General features: G+C 40.9%; 1 protein-coding gene across 2 annotated transcripts in view; it reads right to left on the bottom strand.

The window, feature by feature from the left end:
* prkcz (protein kinase C, zeta) overlaps window positions 1-18,528 on the bottom strand; it is a 96,031-nt gene that overhangs the window by 33,075 nt on the left and 44,428 nt on the right. For both annotated transcript variants that reach the window (XM_070910384.1, XM_070910385.1), the window contains exons 5-7: window positions 9,900-9,985; window positions 2,549-2,680; window positions 560-650 (exon numbers count right to left, since the gene is read on the bottom strand). In XM_070910384.1, the coding sequence (XP_070766485.1) occupies window positions 560-650; window positions 2,549-2,680; window positions 9,900-9,985 (309 nt within the window). The remainder of the gene's footprint in view (window positions 1-559; window positions 651-2,548; window positions 2,681-9,899; window positions 9,986-18,528) is intronic.

Raw genomic sequence — 18,528 nt, 5'->3', positions numbered from 1 at the left:
CCCTAGTGTATTCATTAAGCCCTTCAGATGAGCCATCTCCTCTTTTTAATCCTAGAGGTACATACAAAGTATGTACGAAAGTATGTGAACAATGTCACTTGTGTCGCAGGTGCTTGTCTACATACACTTCAAGTATATAAGCACTGTGAAGTGTCCTTCAAATACGTGTCACACTCTGAAGTGCAGCTCAAAGAACTTTTCCTACTAACGAGTATAAAACAATAATGAGACATTTTTCATTCTGATGCGACTGGACGGCCGTAGAATTATGCATGAATTATCCTGATAATAGCATCACACTGTGACGTTCATCAAACTGCTCATCCCTTACATTAACATTTACAGTGTGCAAACCACTGCACAGACATCGCTCTTACAAAGTATGAACTTCCATTTACAGTGGCCTTGGCTTACTGTCACTTCTCCTCAGTCATCATCACCTTATTTGCTGTTCTTCACTATGTCTGGAGATGTGAAGCAAATATTGAGCTTGTACATTATATATCCTAGACATTACAAAAAAACGGGATGCAAACAAAAGAAGGTTTCAGTGTCTTACTCCCGTCTGTGTCCTCTGTGTCATCTGGTGGAAGGTCCACCTCTTCACTCTTGGCATCCGAAGGGGGCTCCTGTGATGGCATGACTGGATCCTGTACAAAGAAATTCAAAAATCCACCTAAATATCCCCTGACACATCCCCCCAAATATCCCCTGAAATATCCACTCATGGTTTTACACTCCTGGTAGAGTGTATGATGAATCATGCTTGCAAGAACTGAGGACACGTCTGTATTTGGAGAGGCGCTCTCAGTTAATGCACAGACGTGTTTTTGCTCCGAGACTCTAATGACAATGTGGGAGTTTCACTAGAAGAGGCATCATTTCATCTTATCAAGACTCAAAGTCACTTATCTGGCACTGAAGATACTGGGTTGAAGCTGTGATCAAGAGGAGGGGGAAGTCCCTCGGGTGACAGGGGACAGATCAGCACCAGAGCTGCATTGATTTTCTAGTCAGGATTTTGGTCGTCAGGAGCTGAATTTTGGATCTTTGTGTTTGGTCAGACGCTTGCTTTGTGGTCAAATGGATTAATTACGTGGAGCAAACTGGTTTGCTGCCCCTACACTTGATGTCTCATTTCAGTAGAATGGGAGGAAAGAACAGGAAGACAGGCTGCAGGAAGACAGTCCACAATGACAAACAGGAAATGTTCAAAGAGAGCTTCTCAGAGTTGAGCTTGTATGCATTGATCTCTCTGATCTTTCATGGATGTGTGTGTGCTACTACAGCAGGGCCACGACTATACAACACTCCTTACATATTCATTAATACAAATGTATGCTGCCAGCAACTGTAAGATGGGAGTCACAGAGGTTAAACTGTATCATCATATTAAAGTCTGTCCAAAACAAAACAGAACAACACTTGGGACTTAACTCTAAAGTTAAAAGTTTCTTGTTCGCTTTCATTCAAAAGTAAGAACAGAACGTCGATTCCATTACTACTTATAAAAAGAAGTTTTCTACTGTTTTGGTTTATTACAACATGGGTCTTATATGTGTTTTGGCCTTAACTTCTATCACTTATGATAACGTTGTTGAACAATGAAGACCACAATCATCGGCATTTTACAGAGAGTGATTAGACCTATTTTGGCATATGAGACCAGAACTCACTGATTGTGAGAAAGTGCCAGCAGTGCTTGTTGTTTCTCTGCTGTTTCATAGCATAACGATCCTCCTCTCATGTCACTTGTTCAGAAGATTGCTTGCATGTAGTATGGGCAGTACAAATGCCGAATACACCTTAAAGGAGAACTCCACAGATTTGACACATCAAAGTGTCTTTCCAGGTGCTGGGGAGTTCTACTGTAGTCAGTGTCTGTTAGAGGCTAGCAGCTCCAGGCTACATTAGCACCTACTAGCATAAGATACTAAACAGTCAGCAGTTGAGTTGCATTGTGGGTAATGTAGGCACCATGCTTTGAGTGTGGATTAAAAAAGATGATATCTCGGGCTCTGCTGTATTCACTGTAGTTGTGCGTGCATAGTTTTCCTGCGCGATGAAGGATTATTAACAGTATTTCGGGTGGTCACACTTTGGATCTGATCTCTGAATAAAGTGGTAGCTAATCTGGCTAAACTGTTAGCATCTTTACAACTTGTCTGACAGTCTGACTGCTCGAGTTTCTAGACACATTCAGACTACCATGTTCCCAGGTCTCAGAAATTACTCATGTTTTAATAACTGATAGTACAGACGGCCAAAACTATGAAAACAGGACCCATGTTGTAAGAACCCAGAATGCTTTAAACATAAAGGAAGAGTTGTCTAAAGTTAAGAATAAGGACTTTGCAAGTCACGAACATATATAATATACATATTTAAGACGTGTTTGTATTCATTCTAATGTAATCTTCATCGTTCATGTCCACAACATGCAAGCTTGATCTCAGAGTTTGCCAGAATGCGGGCAGACTGTGTTGGCGTTGGATTTGAGCGGCTGGTACTGTGCTGTTTGCTACTCTGGACATGATGAAATACTCACCATAAGCCTTTGGCAGGTCTGAGGGATGAGTCTGTGACAGCGCTTATGGACCAGCAGTTTGCAGTTGATACACTTGTAGCCCTGCCTGCCCAGCCCCCATATCCTTTCACTACAGTGGCCACAGTAGGCTTTCTGTAAGACACACACAGGACAGGACACACTGACATGTTAGTCTTTAACTCACACAATCACTATTGATTCTTCATCAAGGAGGTCATACATCAGATTTATTACACATTTATTTGGATTCTCATATGGAAACAATTTCTTTTGTCCTAGGGGGCTCCAAGGGCTGGGTATCTACCTTAATAATTCTTGAGTACCAGTCAAAAGGTATTTATTTGGGTATTGAAAAGTGCCAAGTATCCAAAGTTGTTCCGAGTCTTAGTCCTGGTTACTTATTCTTTGATCAGATGCATCCTGATCTAAATGAAAATCAGGATACTTTTCACAGGATTTCTTTTGGCCACTTTGGCATAAGTTTGAATTCACATACACTTGAAATGTTATTGCTTTATAAAGTTGATATGGCGTATGTGATGAAATGAGTGTCTTTGCAGACACAGAGCAACATAAGCATTCATTTGGAGTTGTGTTTTTGGCCTCCTGACAAATGTAAGTCCACGTTCAGATCGACTTGACCCTGTGTGAGAAAAGCCTCCTCAATCATTTGAATAGAGCCAGTCTGGCAACGCAGCAGAGACGCAGAGGGCTCCAGGTAAAAAAAAAAAAAGGAGGGTTGTATGTAATCTGGTACTAATCATAGGAATATATAGAGAGACACGTATGGAGATATAGAGAGAACAGTTAGTTACACTCTTATTTCAGTTAGTTATGCTGAGCTGTTGATTCCCGAGAGGAATTACCTTGAAATAACTGCACCACTTGAACCCAAGTAAAGATGAATTCATCATTCATTTGTCATTGGAGACTTTATTTTCTCTATTTGTTGAATTGCAGACAAATTTGACATTTCTGCATGTTCAGCTGACCAGTGTTAGTTTGACATCAGGATTGAGTCTGTGTGTCATTGAATCAAGTCAACTGTACAAGCTACACCGAACTGAAAATATGTATTTATATGCTTACAATATACTAAATATAGCCTCATCTCTACCCTTTACATACTATTATATGGTGTATACAGTATATTATTATATCTAGTGAAGTTCACTCTCTGTTACATAACATGCTCTCCAGAGTGTTTGTACTTTGATTGGTTCCTCCTTTGTGGTTATTTTTTAGCCTGTCTCTTACATTGCTATATTAGTACCAAAGGATGTTAGTTTGTAGCTCAGCGTCCCTGGACACCAATAAATCTGTCACCAAGATGTCTCACTGGAGACTAAACACTTAAGATGCAGCGTGTGTGCTTCAGTGTATCGACAACATCCATTCACAGGGTGTGTATGCTGTCAGTGTAAAGAACAAAGAGTCCCAGTCAGTGCTCTGTTGCCATGGAAATGCTTCAGCAATACTTCAAAGGCTTCCTTCAGTCTGTCTAATCTAACTCTACATAGAGGTTCAAGCATGCATTTAGAAATGAAACACAAACTTTTGCCTCGTTCCCGGTTCCCTTCCCTACACGGCACACACAACCTGAGAGTAATCAGCACTGTGAGGTGAAGAGAACTGTTGAGGACGGCTGTCACTGCGTCAGGCTTCGGACAGGCTTTATTCCTGAGAAGACATCCAGTCTCAACACTTTTCTATCCTCAGGTTCTTTTCAGGCACTTTCTTTTTAATCTATCGGCAGAGCAGAGGCCTTGTAACTAAGATTAAGAGTCTACAACCATGCTAACAGCTCTGTTAAGCTGTACTTAGGCTAGGTATTGCTTTGAGCTAAATGCTGACATCAGCATGTATAATGTTAGTATGCAAACATTTGCTAATTAGTTAATTATTGAACACAAATACTGCCGAGGTTCATGGGAATGTCACTAGTTTTGAATGCATTTGGTCATAAACTGGATATTGATTGAATTTTTGACCTGCTGGCGGAGCTAGATGAAAAGAGAGGGACCACAAAAATCCTCAGCAGTCATCCTCTGGGGACCTTGAATTTGTACAATATTTCATGCCAATACAATGAACGTAACAATGAAGTAATTTCATTCAAAACCTATTAAGCAAACCTCATGCTGGTGCTAGAGGGAAATTCAGGACAAATTTCAAGGCAAGCCATCAAGCTGGTGGACTGGTAGACTGACCAACCAGCCACTCATAAGACACGGTCATCCCTAGAGCCTAGATGCCTTGTAGCATGGCTACAAATCTAGGAGCCACAATTGAAGCCATCACTGTTGTATTCTGGAGAATTGGCTTGAAAATAATAGATGAAATATAACAACTAAAATTGAATACATCTATATTCTACTTGTTCTACATTTATTCAGTAATGTTACAAGTAAAACAGAATGATCATGCAAATTTGATGAGATTAGTTAACCAATGTTTCTTTTGTTAACTACTCAACTCGCTATCATGTTAATGATATTGAGTAAAAAATAGACACTGATAATTATATCGTAAATTCTGCTAGATAATATCTGTTGGTTGCTGTGACACGGCTAAATCAAATTATACAGCCAAGTTGTACATCGTTGCATCACCACAAAGATCTGAACTGTGTGTTGCAACTTCAGCTCATATTTTCCCAGTTGACATGCTGAGGTTTAAGATCCAGACAACCAAATCACAGACAACACTGTTTTCAAGCGGGGATTCCCAAAGAGGAGTCCTGGAAGCACCAGGGGTTCTGAGTTGCTGGGAGATGGTCAGTATTTTACTCAGATGTTGGTACAAGTCATTACCATTGTTACCTCCAACTTACAACACAGAGAGAAAAATAATGATCATCTATAAAGGATTTCTTGACATGACAAATTCTGCAAGTTCTTGTGTTGACAAGAAATTCAACTTCACTTTCAGTCAGTGTTTAGCAAAGGGGTCTTCCAAACTCTCAGAGTGCAGCGGGGCATTTAACAGCTAGAGTTTCGAATTAGCTTTGCATCAGAGCAGCTGAGTCTGTCAGTGACGTCCTTGACCTAGCTGGACAACTCCCCACTGCTCAGTGCTGCCAGAGATGTAAATGTAATCCCAGAATCCACCACATATTCATATCAACAGTCAACATGTCATGCAGCGATATTCTAGCCTGACCAGGGCCAGGTTTTGCAACAAAAAGACTTGACCACATTTTAAGAACATACACCAAACTCAACAGTCCATCAACCAGGATTTGACCATAATTTGGTCAGGGTGTCTTTGGGGAAACTGTCAAACTCTACTACACAGCAGCCACCAGACTGAAACCAGCACAACCTTCCTCTGGCTGGGTTTGTCACGTGGAAGCGCTGATTGTGGAGGTCCAGAGTCCAGCGGCCGCCTGCAGCTCGGGAATAAAGGGATGAGTAGATGAGAAAGGCTTTTATCGATTGACAGGCCTCCGTTCAGCCCAGCAGACAGCGTTACAGATCACATGGATGCCTGGAAACTAACTGGCCTAATATGCTGAGAAATTATGTGCTGTCTGATTCACCTCTAACAAAGACAACTCATCAGAGCAAACTGACCAATGACATCTGTGCAGGGAAATCAGGCCATTACAGCAGCAAAGGATAACAGGACACAACAAAAATATCCCCCAGTATCAACCACATTCATTACCATCACAACCCAAAGCAGCATCCATAAGGTGTAAAGGTTACTAATCTTCAGTAGGACATTAATGTTTAACCGTAGCTCAAAATCACACAGGCTTCAAATCTGGCCCACCAACACATTTATTTTCTATTTATTCAAATGAAATCTAGTTATTACATTTTTAATGCATAACAAGACTAAGAGTCTACAGCTATGCTAGCATCTCTGTCAGCCTGTACTTAGGCACAGAGGTCATTTGGGCTAAATGCTAATGTCAGCATGCTAATATGCTCACAATGACAATGCAAACATGCTGATGTTAAGCAGGTAATGTTAACCATGTTCACCATTTAATTCAGCGTAATAGCATGCTAACATTTGCCAACCAGCACTAAACACAAGCTACACAGACTTAAAAGCATTGTGTAAAGTAGACAGGCCAAACGCCACAACAAAACATCCTGATCCTGTATCTAAAACTGCTGAAGCAATTCAACAAAAACCTTGCCAAAATGTGACATATTCTTCTCCTGTGCCATTGTACACATTATTTATCTCTCATCAACAGTAAAACACAGTCATTTGACATCAGGAATTGTAATACAGCCTTTTTAAAAAATGTATTACAGTATGACCTACTGCATTTGAGAAAATGATAAAAGAAACTGAGAATACACACTGTTTTCTGATTTATTATCTGTGATTCTGTGTTTTACATTTTAACTTCATTTGAAGCAGGAAATCTCAGTTCCAGGGAAAATAAGGAAGTGAAAAACAGCCACTGGGTTTAGGCTCAGTGATGTCCTTGGCCCGGCCGGACACTCCCCACAGAGATGGTAGTGCTAATGTAATCCCAGAATCCCAGGGTCGAGGAGACTGCAGATTAGTTCCAGCACTTACCATATATTCACATTTGCTAATTAGCACTAAATACAAAGTACAGCTGAGGCTGATGGGAATGGGGTAGTGCTGGACAAACTGTGACCTGATGGTGGTGCGATATAAAAAGTCAGGGGATCACCAAAGCAATTAGGATTCATCATCTGGTAACAATGAACTGAATGAACACATTTTGTGCCAATTCATTCAATAATTGGCAAGATATTTCACTCAAGGTTTATACAAAAAAACATCCAATAGTTGTTGAGCTATTCAGTCTTGACCAAAGTGGAGGACAAAACATACACCTGTAAACCTGCATTTCCATGGAATCCTGTGCCCCCCCCCCCCCATTGAATAGCGCTGAAAAATATAGCTTTTGGCCAAACCTTATGGCTGACCCCTAATAGCTTTACGTGCATTGAGCCACTCCCTGCTGTGACCCCCTGCTGGGGATGGAAAGGTAAAAGTTGCTGTCAAACACCGACAGAAACAGGGAATAACTCTCTCCCCCACTCATCCACATCATCATGGGGCTTTCTGCGATATTCTGATGTCTAACAAACAGTAGCTTGCTTGAGCCAGCATGACTTTTTGTTTGGATTTCCAATCTTGTGTCGGTCTTGCCTGCTTTATCACGTGGAAGAGACAGGAGCTAAAGAGAGCCCATTATGTCTAATGGGAGGGATCCACAAAGCAGCTTTCTCCACAGCAACATCAGAGGGGAGATGGAGCGGGACGGAGAGGAGGGAGGAGGAGAGAGATGGAGACAAACGTGGGGAGACTGAGAGGAGAGGAGAGGGATGGAGTGAGAGAAGGGAGGAGAAACCTGACCTACTTCTCCTTGGCTTATTTATATGCTGAGGACAACATAGTGAACCAACCAGAAGCCTGGAAGCTGGCATAGCAACAACAGTCAGAGAAATTCCAGTCTGAAAACCAACTGGTTAACAATACACACACTTCCTGCTAAGTCCTGAGTTTATATTAAAACAATATCAATGAAAATCTTAAATATTACACACACACACACACATATATATTTATATGTATAGTATAGATATATTAAGTGGGAGACAGGGTTGAAAATGATCAGTTAAACCGAAGTTAGAAATCTAAGCAGCATAAAGTAACAGCAGCAGTCCAGTCATTATGATGAGTGTTTGCTGATTGTAGTTCTCTATAGCGCAGCCATTATGATTACTAGCTGAAAGTACTAATGTACAGCTATATCCCTATATGTCTTCTATTGAACAGGCCTGGCTCCACAGTGCATCAGTAGTAATGACCACATCAAGGAGTGGATGTTGGAGCAAAGTGCCGAGTCAGCAAGATGCCGGGGCCCTGAGCTTATTCACTTTCTAGTCTAGACATTAAGACTACAGCACCCATGGGAGATGTTTCACCCTAAGAGTTGTTTTACTAACCAGGAAAATGGCAACAGTGACAACAGTGAAGATGAAAGACATTCCATTTATCTTTAAAACGTCCTCCTTGTATTGTACGACGTTGTAAGTATGTCACTGAACTAAACGCTGTACCACACACCTTCTAGAAGGAACTGAGTTTAAAGCACATGGACGAACGAGCGTGAAGCTACCTTTCCTTTGAGGTGTTCCCTTCACGTCCCACATTCATATATGCTGACTGAACTGTACTTTGCATTTTCTTTGTCTGGCTGTTTATCTGAAAGCTGTCTCAGAAAAATACATTTTGATCTCAGAGCAACCGGAGGATTCCGGTAAATAAAGGAATCTGACTTGTGTGTGTTTGCTACTTAAATGTCAGACCTTTAAACAACAAAAACATATAATCCGACAATATGATATGACCTCGCTGAAGCTACTATCCCTCACAAAAGGAGAGGCCACAACACAAAGGTAAAGACTCAGCCTTGTTCTAGCAGCACGAGAACCTGATCCTCTTTCTTCCCCTTCAGAGGAAACGCATTAGGTACTTAAGGCACTAACATCTCTCTTCTTCTGCATCCAGAGTGGCCATTTTGCATTACAGAATAAGAACACTTTCAATGCTGAAGTCCTGTTTCAGACAACAGGGTGAGCAGCTGGAGCTCTTTAACATCTTGGCAGGGAAATGATGAAAGCCCACATGTGCATTCAGGTACCTGTGTGTGTGTGTGTGTGTGTGCCTGTGTGTGTGTGTAGCATGGAGCTGAGATGAGACAACTGCTAAACAAGCCATAACTAGGACACCATGAATTATGCATCAATATCCAGATAGCTTACTTGGAGTGGTGACTTGATTACCTGTCATAAATAATTTAACTGCAGTGTGTTTATGACATACTGGAGCGTATACTCAGAAACAGAAAGACACTCTGCGCAGGTTTAAGAGCACACACAAATGTGGCTAAGAGAAAAAAAAGTATGATTATGAGTAGTTTATTAAATAAAATTGAACTGGAAATGATCATCATGAGTCACCAGCTGACCGTAACAGATGAACACTTGATAAGGACTTGATGAACCACAGGGCATCTACAGGCACTTACAAAGTCTGAAGATGTGTTAAATTTATCAATATAATTGTTGTTTAATTTTCTTAAATTACATGTCAACCCTATCAACAGAAAAGAACGCTGATATTGGAAAACCCCGGGATTAAGTCCAATGCCAATGTTTTTAAATATCTGTGCTATCTCCACATGGTAACTACAGGATGGTTAATGTTATGGAAATGCCATGGTTATGGCAAATAAGTTATGGTTAAGGTATCTTCAGTCTTTAAAAGTTCCTGTTCCTCCCAGCGACACCAAGTTTGTCATAATTCCAGTACTGGGAGTGTTTATGAGGTTGAAGATACTCACCCTGTTAAAGCGCTTGGCCTGGAAAAGGTGTCCGTTGACTCGGTAGAGTTTCCTCCATCTTCTGGCCCCGCGGCGATAGATCGATTCTAGGAGAGAGAGGAAACAGTTGTAGAGTAGCAGCATGGCGAGGGGGAGTGGTGGTGTGCTAAACTAGAGGGGAGAAAGATGGAGAGGAGGGGAAAAGATGGAGTGAAAGCTGATAGATCCTGAGGCTCTGCCTTCCTGCGAAGTCTGAGTTCAAGTGAGGAGAAGACAACCATCAGGTTTCTCTACGATGTACACGCATGCTCACACACACACACACACACACACACTCACACTCACACTCACACACACACACACACACACACACACACACACACACTCACACTCACACACACACACACACACACACACACTCACACCCAAAGCGCCTCCCTCCCTCACCAGTCTTCTTCTTTCACCCTCTTCCTCCATCTTTCCCTGCTTCTTCCTTTCCTCCATCCATGAACGGCTTATTAGTGCTCCATAATGCCGCTTATTGAGGTGAGACCACGAAGCTGTAGCTATTTATAAAAGGACCATGTAGCCAGCTATTAATACACTGCAGGGCATAAACATGTGCCAAGTAGTGTGCTGAAACTGGGAGGGTCTGTCCTCATATCAAATCATGTTTTAAAATGATTTAAAGAGTCAAACTATCAGACACATGGAACAGGATGGAACTGTGATCATTCAATATGGTATTAGTTTTATTTCATAATTCTTTGGATCTGTAAAGATGATTAGGAAAGATAAGAAGTCATTACTCGGCTGGTATTTACAATTTAACCTGATTATCAATTACAAGAAAAATAGATCAATAAATGTAAATGTGCTACATTCTGTACATACAGTATTTGCATGCTGATATAACAGCATTATTTACATACATACTTACAATATAAATATTTTAAAGAAATAGCTGGATGCTTTTCACCCTGACAATAATCTTTCCCAAACCTTACCCAAGGCGTTTTTGTGTCTAAACCTAACCAAACATTAACCATAGCATTGACAGTACTTGTTGGAGTTACCAGCAACATCGAGGATAAGGTTTAGCCTCGTGTTTGCTAACATTTTCTCTACCTGGTGCTGCAAGCTTCGAAACTTGAATTACAAGTGGATAGTGAGAATATGAGGAGGCACAGTCCAGGAATTTGTTGTTATGCGTCTCCTTTGTGTAACTGATGTTTTCATCTACTGAGTTGAAGTGCTCTGATAAGAGGCTTGTATCTAAAACCGTTCTTGCCACGTACCTGTACTCCATGTATGATTCATGAGCGATACCGTGGTGAATACATATAGTAGAAGCCATGTTTTTAAACAGTCCTGAGACATTTGAGCTGCCAAATGTGCCACAGTCAGCAAATGATAGACAATATCTTTTTTAAGCTGGTTAATGTTTTGTTCAGCAATATTTCTTTTGCAGTAGTTATACATCAGTATGATTACTGATCCAAATGTACTCAATACATAAACTGTCCAAATCCCATATAATGCAGCTAAACAACCAGTGATATATAACTAGAAGTTCAACCAAACATGGCAGCCTACAGTCCAGCGTCAAAGGGTATAATGACCACAATTACAATTTGTGCGTCATGTCTGTTGTTCATATTGCTTAGTCATGGTCCAGTTTTTTTTCCAGCGTGCAGATGAGATCTAAATTCAGCACATGAAATGATCTCTCAACAACTGACAGGGCAATGAGTGATTACTGTGGGAAATTATTATCAGTAACCATTATATTTCTATTAGCAGCAGGAAATTTTGATTTCAGGGTGTTACATCAGACGGAGCTTAAAAAAGAAAACAATTTCTATCACACAGCAAGCCGGAGTGGACATCAAGAAGAGTTAAGTAACTCGCTATGACAAACAGGGTTAGACACATGTGTCACATGTGTGACCAATGGGACATCATGCGATCATTGTCCGCCACTGAAATGATGCATATGATAAAGCTGCATAAGACATGTACTATAAAACTGCTGAACACTACACTGTTTTGTTTTGTTTTGTTTTGTTTTGTTTTGTGGGAAGCTCTTAAACTGAACTGATTCACATGAGACATTTGTCCACAGACACCATTAGCTTTATTTGATTTGATTTCAAAGGAAAGTTTAGTTGTCCAATTTTCTCAAATCTGTTAAAAAAAACAACTGAACATTTCAGGCTAAAACACATGGGAAATATTAAGTATTTACATCTCAAATCCAAAAAAACATCCACATCAAACAAACTGTGATGAAAAGCAGTGCCTAAATCTTTAAGGGATACATAATATTTTATATTATACATGAATCCTAAAACACTGATGAAATAAGCTACTGTAAAGAATAAGTCTGGTGATATTCTATATTTTTCTTATGATCAACAAATCCAATGGACAGACAGAACCAGCACCAAATATATCTACCAGCAAGTATGGTGTGTGTATCACAGCCTGATATATCTTATTCCTCTGTGCCATAGAGCTCCATTGTTGTCCAAAAACGATTAAAAAAGAGTCAGTGAGCCACACTGTTGCACTGTTCCTTCTCTACCATGAACACACACATTGTAGTTTATTTTGACCCAGTCCCACATACACCGTCCTGCTGCCCCAAACACTTACAAAAGCACCAAATGTGGATTCATCCGCTGCTGAAAATAGTCCCCAACAAATATACTATGTCCTCCTGTTTGTTTGATAAAAACTACAGTGGGCAGCTGTTTTAGGAAATTACTGAGCCTTTTTTAAACATGAATCTATATATTTGTCTTCAGTAGGAACCAATGGGCTTGGGACTGAGAACCACACACAGAAAATATTGAGAGACAGACGGATACATTGTTGGTTTTGGTCTTTCATGGGACTTTCCTAAAGTTTGGACACCTGCAAGTGAAATAATGGTCAAAACCAAAGAAGCGGAGGTAGAGATATTCTGACATTCAGTCATAAATTTAGTCAAAAATATTGGATCCTACACATCTTTCATTAGACCCTGCCTGTCTGGTAAACAGCCACATCTTTCCAACTCCATGCCTCCAGTTTGCACAACAGACTTTCTGGTAAAAAGTCTACAACCCCGATGACATCCTAAGGATTATTTTCTCAGACTTTACAAGTCTGTTACAAAGTTCCTCCTCCTCTTTCTTTTGACAGGCTGAACAGCACACAGTAGTGACAAGCAAACGGCATGTGGATTGCCTCTTTAAAGGACATAGAGTAGTGTAATTCATGTGCATAAGCAGCGACACTTTAAGCAGCTGCAAGCATTGACTGATTGACCTGCTGCCATACATATCAATAAATTATCAGACTATTTACATGTGTTGTCTTTTGCTGTTTGCCACAAAAAATCACCACAGCATGAAGTGAACTGGTTGGTTGAACCACATCAGGCGTTGCCCTACTGACTCCCACTAATTATTCACTAGCTGCTCTCCCAGTGCCTCCCACTGTCTGTACTGGTTTTCCAGTCTGGTAGGTTGCTCCTGTGATGGGTGCGGCTGTGATATCCTCCTCCACTCACTCATTTTTTGCCTCTGTTGCTATGGTAGCCACAGCCCACCATATACCAGCTATTATTAGTTAGCTGTGAGGAAGTCATGATGACATTGTCTGCAAATAAAAGTGAATCTTAACAACAAACCCCACCTTCTCCTTTTCTGAAAACTGATTCTACCATTGTGCAGAGCCGGGCTGGACGTACTGTATATTAAATTTGCTGTTTATCTCTTCAGCAATGGCTGCAGAGCTGTGTTTAAGTCTTCATGCCCCGGGGTGAACTCTTGTTCCAGATGCTTTTAACAGGGGGCCCCACATCATCTTTAATGTTTAAGCTATGAATCTGTTCTTCTTTCTCCACCATCCTTGACTATTGTCTACAATGTACAACACTGACATCAGGCCAGCAAAGAGATATATGTGTTGCCTTTTTTTTGGCATGCAGATTGAGTCCCAGCCAAAATTTAAATTGTGCTCATCTCTGTATGCAAATATGCTGTCACAGAGAGGGATTTAAACACAGCACCAGACACTTGGTATGCTTTGTACATGAGGTACTAGCTGAGGATTAAACACTACAGCAAAACTGCTATCAGAATGGCAGCGTACGGTCACAGAGGTCTATTGCCATAGAGGCCTCTGCTGTCTTGGATGTACACTCAACAGCTATACATTCTGCCTTTTTTGCTTGGTGGTGAATGTTTTTGTGATTCTAGCATGTTTCTATCTCTCTCTGAGTCAGTGCAGAGGAGATCAGAGTGAAAGCGAGCAGATGGGAGATACAAAGAGGCCGTGCTCTTTGGGGTCTCGTCTGTGAATTCCCTTTAATCCTGTTAACTCAAGGCCTTTAAAGAAAAGTGCCGCCTGCCTTGGAGAATCGTTGCAGTGTGTTTCCATAGTTACCCAGTATTTCTTCCCCTGTGCCCGTACTAGTGGGTGAGTGAGGGAGTTGGGGGGGAAGGGGTACAATGTGCTACTGAGGCACTGTGTGTGAGGAAGGTGAACCTACACATCTTCTTACATGTCCTCAGTTCCCACGTCAGATGCTAAATACAGTGTGTGTGATTAAATGATTAATTGCAACAGATGTTTTTACAAAGTGGTAAATTGCAGCACTTAGCTCTGTGCCTTTAATCACAGTGTTGATGAATAGATGAGCTGTTACACAGAGGAAGTTTAAATACATGAGTAATTGTTTTCCCCTTAAATGTTTATCCATGGGAACTGGTCACTATCCATCACAGGAATGCAGGAAACATGACATGTATCATTTCATTAACTGGAGGAGCATCATGCTGCTTTTGGATGCTGATGGGAGGATTATTAAAAACTGCATGTCTGTCTGCATGATCTCAATTCACTTTATTTGTTGAGTTCGTGTTAACGGTTGCGGTCGTCCATTGAAAGCAAAGCATTCAGAATGATTATATATAATATTCAGATTTTGACTGAATTTCTGAAGAGCACTCGTGTTTTCTTTGAAGCTTGAGATAAAGCAGGCTTCACATTTACCACAAAGAAGAACTGTAGCTTCAAAGAGCAAACCAAGTTTTAGATAACAACAACAACAACAGCCCGACTCATGGCCTCGGGTGTACCAGGAGCACATCTTTAGATGAGGTCGGTTTGCGTGAAGTGTGAATTCACACACCAAATTAAACTGAAGTGAGGAAGAGTGTTGCCGTCAGGAAGTCACAGTTGTATATAGAGCCAAAGGCATGCAGGAGGGCACAGGTGATGTTAAATCTGAGGTGAACAGATAGAAACATGAGCACAAATGAACCCGAGAGTGACGTCGTGATAATTTCCCCTCAAAGTTCCTGCTGTGACTCATCATGATATTGTAAATATTGTCACAATACTGACCCACAACTAAAGACAAATACACCAGTGGGATTTCTCCTCACTATTCTTTTATATTTTACCCATAATAATCAGATTATCAATTCCAACACAGATAATGACACCCTCCTGAATACCCTCTGGTTACAGCAGATGTTATTTCTTACTGTATCCAATTAAAAAACAATTTCCCGATTGGGGGGGGTGGATGGGTGGATCAGTTCTTGTTTACATCTTGCTAGGATTGTCCCCACAGCCTGTAGACGATGCGAACCACAAACACAGCTGCCTCAGACGTGCACCACTTGCACTTGACTAGCAGACCTTCAAAGAGCTGACCTATTACAACATCCCCCTCTGGAGAACGATGAGTGTTGCATTGCCCCATTTTACTGCCAAGGTGCCAGAATGAGAGTAAGAAAGACGCAGACTGAAGCAGACAAGTCAAAAGGGTTTCTCAGATGAAGAATCAAAACACAATACTACACCTCCGGATGCAAAGGCCAACGCGCACAGCCCTGCCATTTTGTCCGTGGAAGTTATAAAGAAGAGTAGACGGCCTGCTGATGTTATACCGTAGCTGATGTCGCAGGAGAACAGGGTGGTACTACCAAATCTCTCCTGGACAGGACATTTACGAGGGCTTGACTCATTTCCAGACATTGTTCCTCTCACTGGCAGGAAAGTAGCAGCATGCAAGTTGCTACCAACAACACACGCCCCCCCCCCCAAAATATCCTTCCAAAAAAAAAAAAGGAAGCACAAGAGTGGGACTACACTGTACTTTATGTTTTCAGTGAGTTCTTGAGGAATCAGCTGCACTGCGTCTACCCATGTTCCTACCCATGAACCTTTGCAAAGTGCCAAGTTATATTCTGGACACTCTGTTCCTGCTGCCAATTGTTAAGGGCCATTATATAAAGAAAGGTTATTACAGGCTTCCCCTTCTAAAGAAGCTGAGAGGGATCAATGAAACAGCCTTGAGGCTTTTTTTAAGACACAATTAGACCTCTATGATAGGGGACAGCCAATAGTGGCATGACTAACTTTGTTAGTTTGACTTTTAATTAAAGCATTTATTCAATTGTCCTTTTAATCATCGTGTTCCAGATAAAGAGGGAGAGGACGGACGCTGCAAAGTGCATGAAATTTCAAAAGACGTCTAATTTAAAAGTTGGGGTCACTGAATTTTGATCTGGATTTAGGAGTCATGTAAAGCCTTACAAGGACCGTGGGGGTTTTCTGGAAGGGATATGGTAGGAGGTAGATACGGACGTGCTGTACGACAGGCACACAATCAGAGTGTGTGTGGGATCCCCTGGACTGTAGACAAGTCGGTTACACATGTTGATGAGTCAGCCGCTCTAGGTGACACCATGGCAACAGATCCATCACCATGTTACCCCGACATCCATATCAGCTTGGCGACCTACGGAATCACTTCTAGCTCTTGAGGCCTATATCAACTGATGCAGACAGATAACATGCTAATGTACACTAACTAACTGCAGTGTTATTGTTACTATCAATGCTATGATGTATTCTATATTTTACAATATTGATGTTTTTCTGTTTACTGATTAAAGTGGTTGCTGACTCCCTTAATCTGTGAACGAACAAAGACTACAGGACAACATTCAAAGTCAAGACAGAAAATCCCTCATTAAACCACTAACACAAGGTTAATAACCTCATTATGGGTGTTGGGGTGATTAATACTCTTCGGCATGTTGCATTGATGTTTGTGGTAATCTTACAGTTTTAATGAGAACTGGTCACTATTAGAATAAAATCAGTGTGACGTTGAAAATGTTTGACTGTGGTGGTGTCACTGTTCTTATTAGTAGTTGTTACCTCAAGTGTTAGTAGTAGTAGTTAGTACTAATATCGGTGGGTTGTAGTTTTAGAGTCTGAATTCCATTTTTGACAGCCTTGTTTAGAAAATATAATTTAGTCCTTGCTAGTTTTTCCATGAGATAAAACGTTTTATTGGAGCAAACTTTTACCTTCTGGTTTGTATCTCATGATACAATAATTATCTCGTCAGAGTTGGTATTCATCCAGACTTAAAAAATATGTCCACCTTTGATTTGTTCTACCCTCATCCAGAACCCTACTCATTATAATTAAACTCCTGGTGTTAACCCCACATTCTGATATTTACCCACATCAGAACTCATTTTTCACATGAAGTTGTTCTCACTAAACGATCCACCCCATCCCTGGGCTCTATTTTACTATTCGTCCTCTGTCCTCCTTCATCCCTCGTCTATGCCCCCTCTCTTATAGTGACATACTCTATGTGATCCTGTATGTTTCCATGAGCATAATCATGTGACTAAGACAACATTGTAGTTAAACTGTTTATAAGTGAGTATTAAAGTGACAAACGCCCTGTAATAATCTGTACTTGATTCAAACAACAACACTGTTTGTGCTGTTACAGACTTCTGTGGACTCACAGTGGACTGATTCTGAATACTGCTGTTCACCATGCAGTTCACTTTTGTTACAGCCTCTTTAACTACTTTTGAAATCTTCATGGTGCTGTAAAGAGCTCCTGATGAACCTTGTTTATACAGGCGCAGCAGGAAGTTTTATGAAGTAGACTAGCAGCGGTGTGACCTGATCATGAAAAATTTAGGTCCATACACCAAAGCAAATCTAGGACATAGTTTTTGGGTGATTACACTTTGCAAACTTGGGCCGTCAACTGCATTAAAAGTTTGTAAGCACACTGATAAAGAATTCTTGACCATTTGAACTAACAGGCGGTATACAAATGGAAAGTCTAACTGAAGTTCCCTATAGTGGCCCTGGGGTTTTCAGATCTTAGCATTCAATCAGCATATCCACTTTCAGTCCATCTGTGTGTGTGTGTGTGTGTGTGTGTGCACTGACAGGCCTGTGTTAGGGTCACTGATTGATCATGTCCTAAATTAGCTTGCGTTTTAGTTTAACAGCCTGGTGCTGCCAGAGTTGCCACAGGCAGAAAGCAACTATTTCCATTTCTGGTCATCTTCTCTAAACACACACTAAATAAAAGCTGCGCATTGATTTGGGAAAGCCGGTCTCATCAGTGCAGTTACATAATAAGCTGGAGCTCGCTTCCTCTCATGTATGGATGAGAATGCGCACATAAACTCACTCAGAAAAAAACATTACACAGCCAACATGAAAACAACTGGAACTCTTTTTTTAACCAGCCTCAAACAACCAGACTACGTTCCACAAACTCTCTTTTTGCAACCAAATTTAACTCTGTACATTTACT

The sequence above is a fragment of the Enoplosus armatus genome, chromosome 8 (genome assembly GCF_043641665.1).
Source record: "Enoplosus armatus isolate fEnoArm2 chromosome 8, fEnoArm2.hap1, whole genome shotgun sequence".
Classification (NCBI taxonomy): Eukaryota; Metazoa; Chordata; class Actinopteri; order Centrarchiformes; family Enoplosidae; genus Enoplosus; species Enoplosus armatus.
Note: the sequence above shows the minus strand (reverse complement) of the source record. Positions and strands in the feature narration are given on the sequence as shown.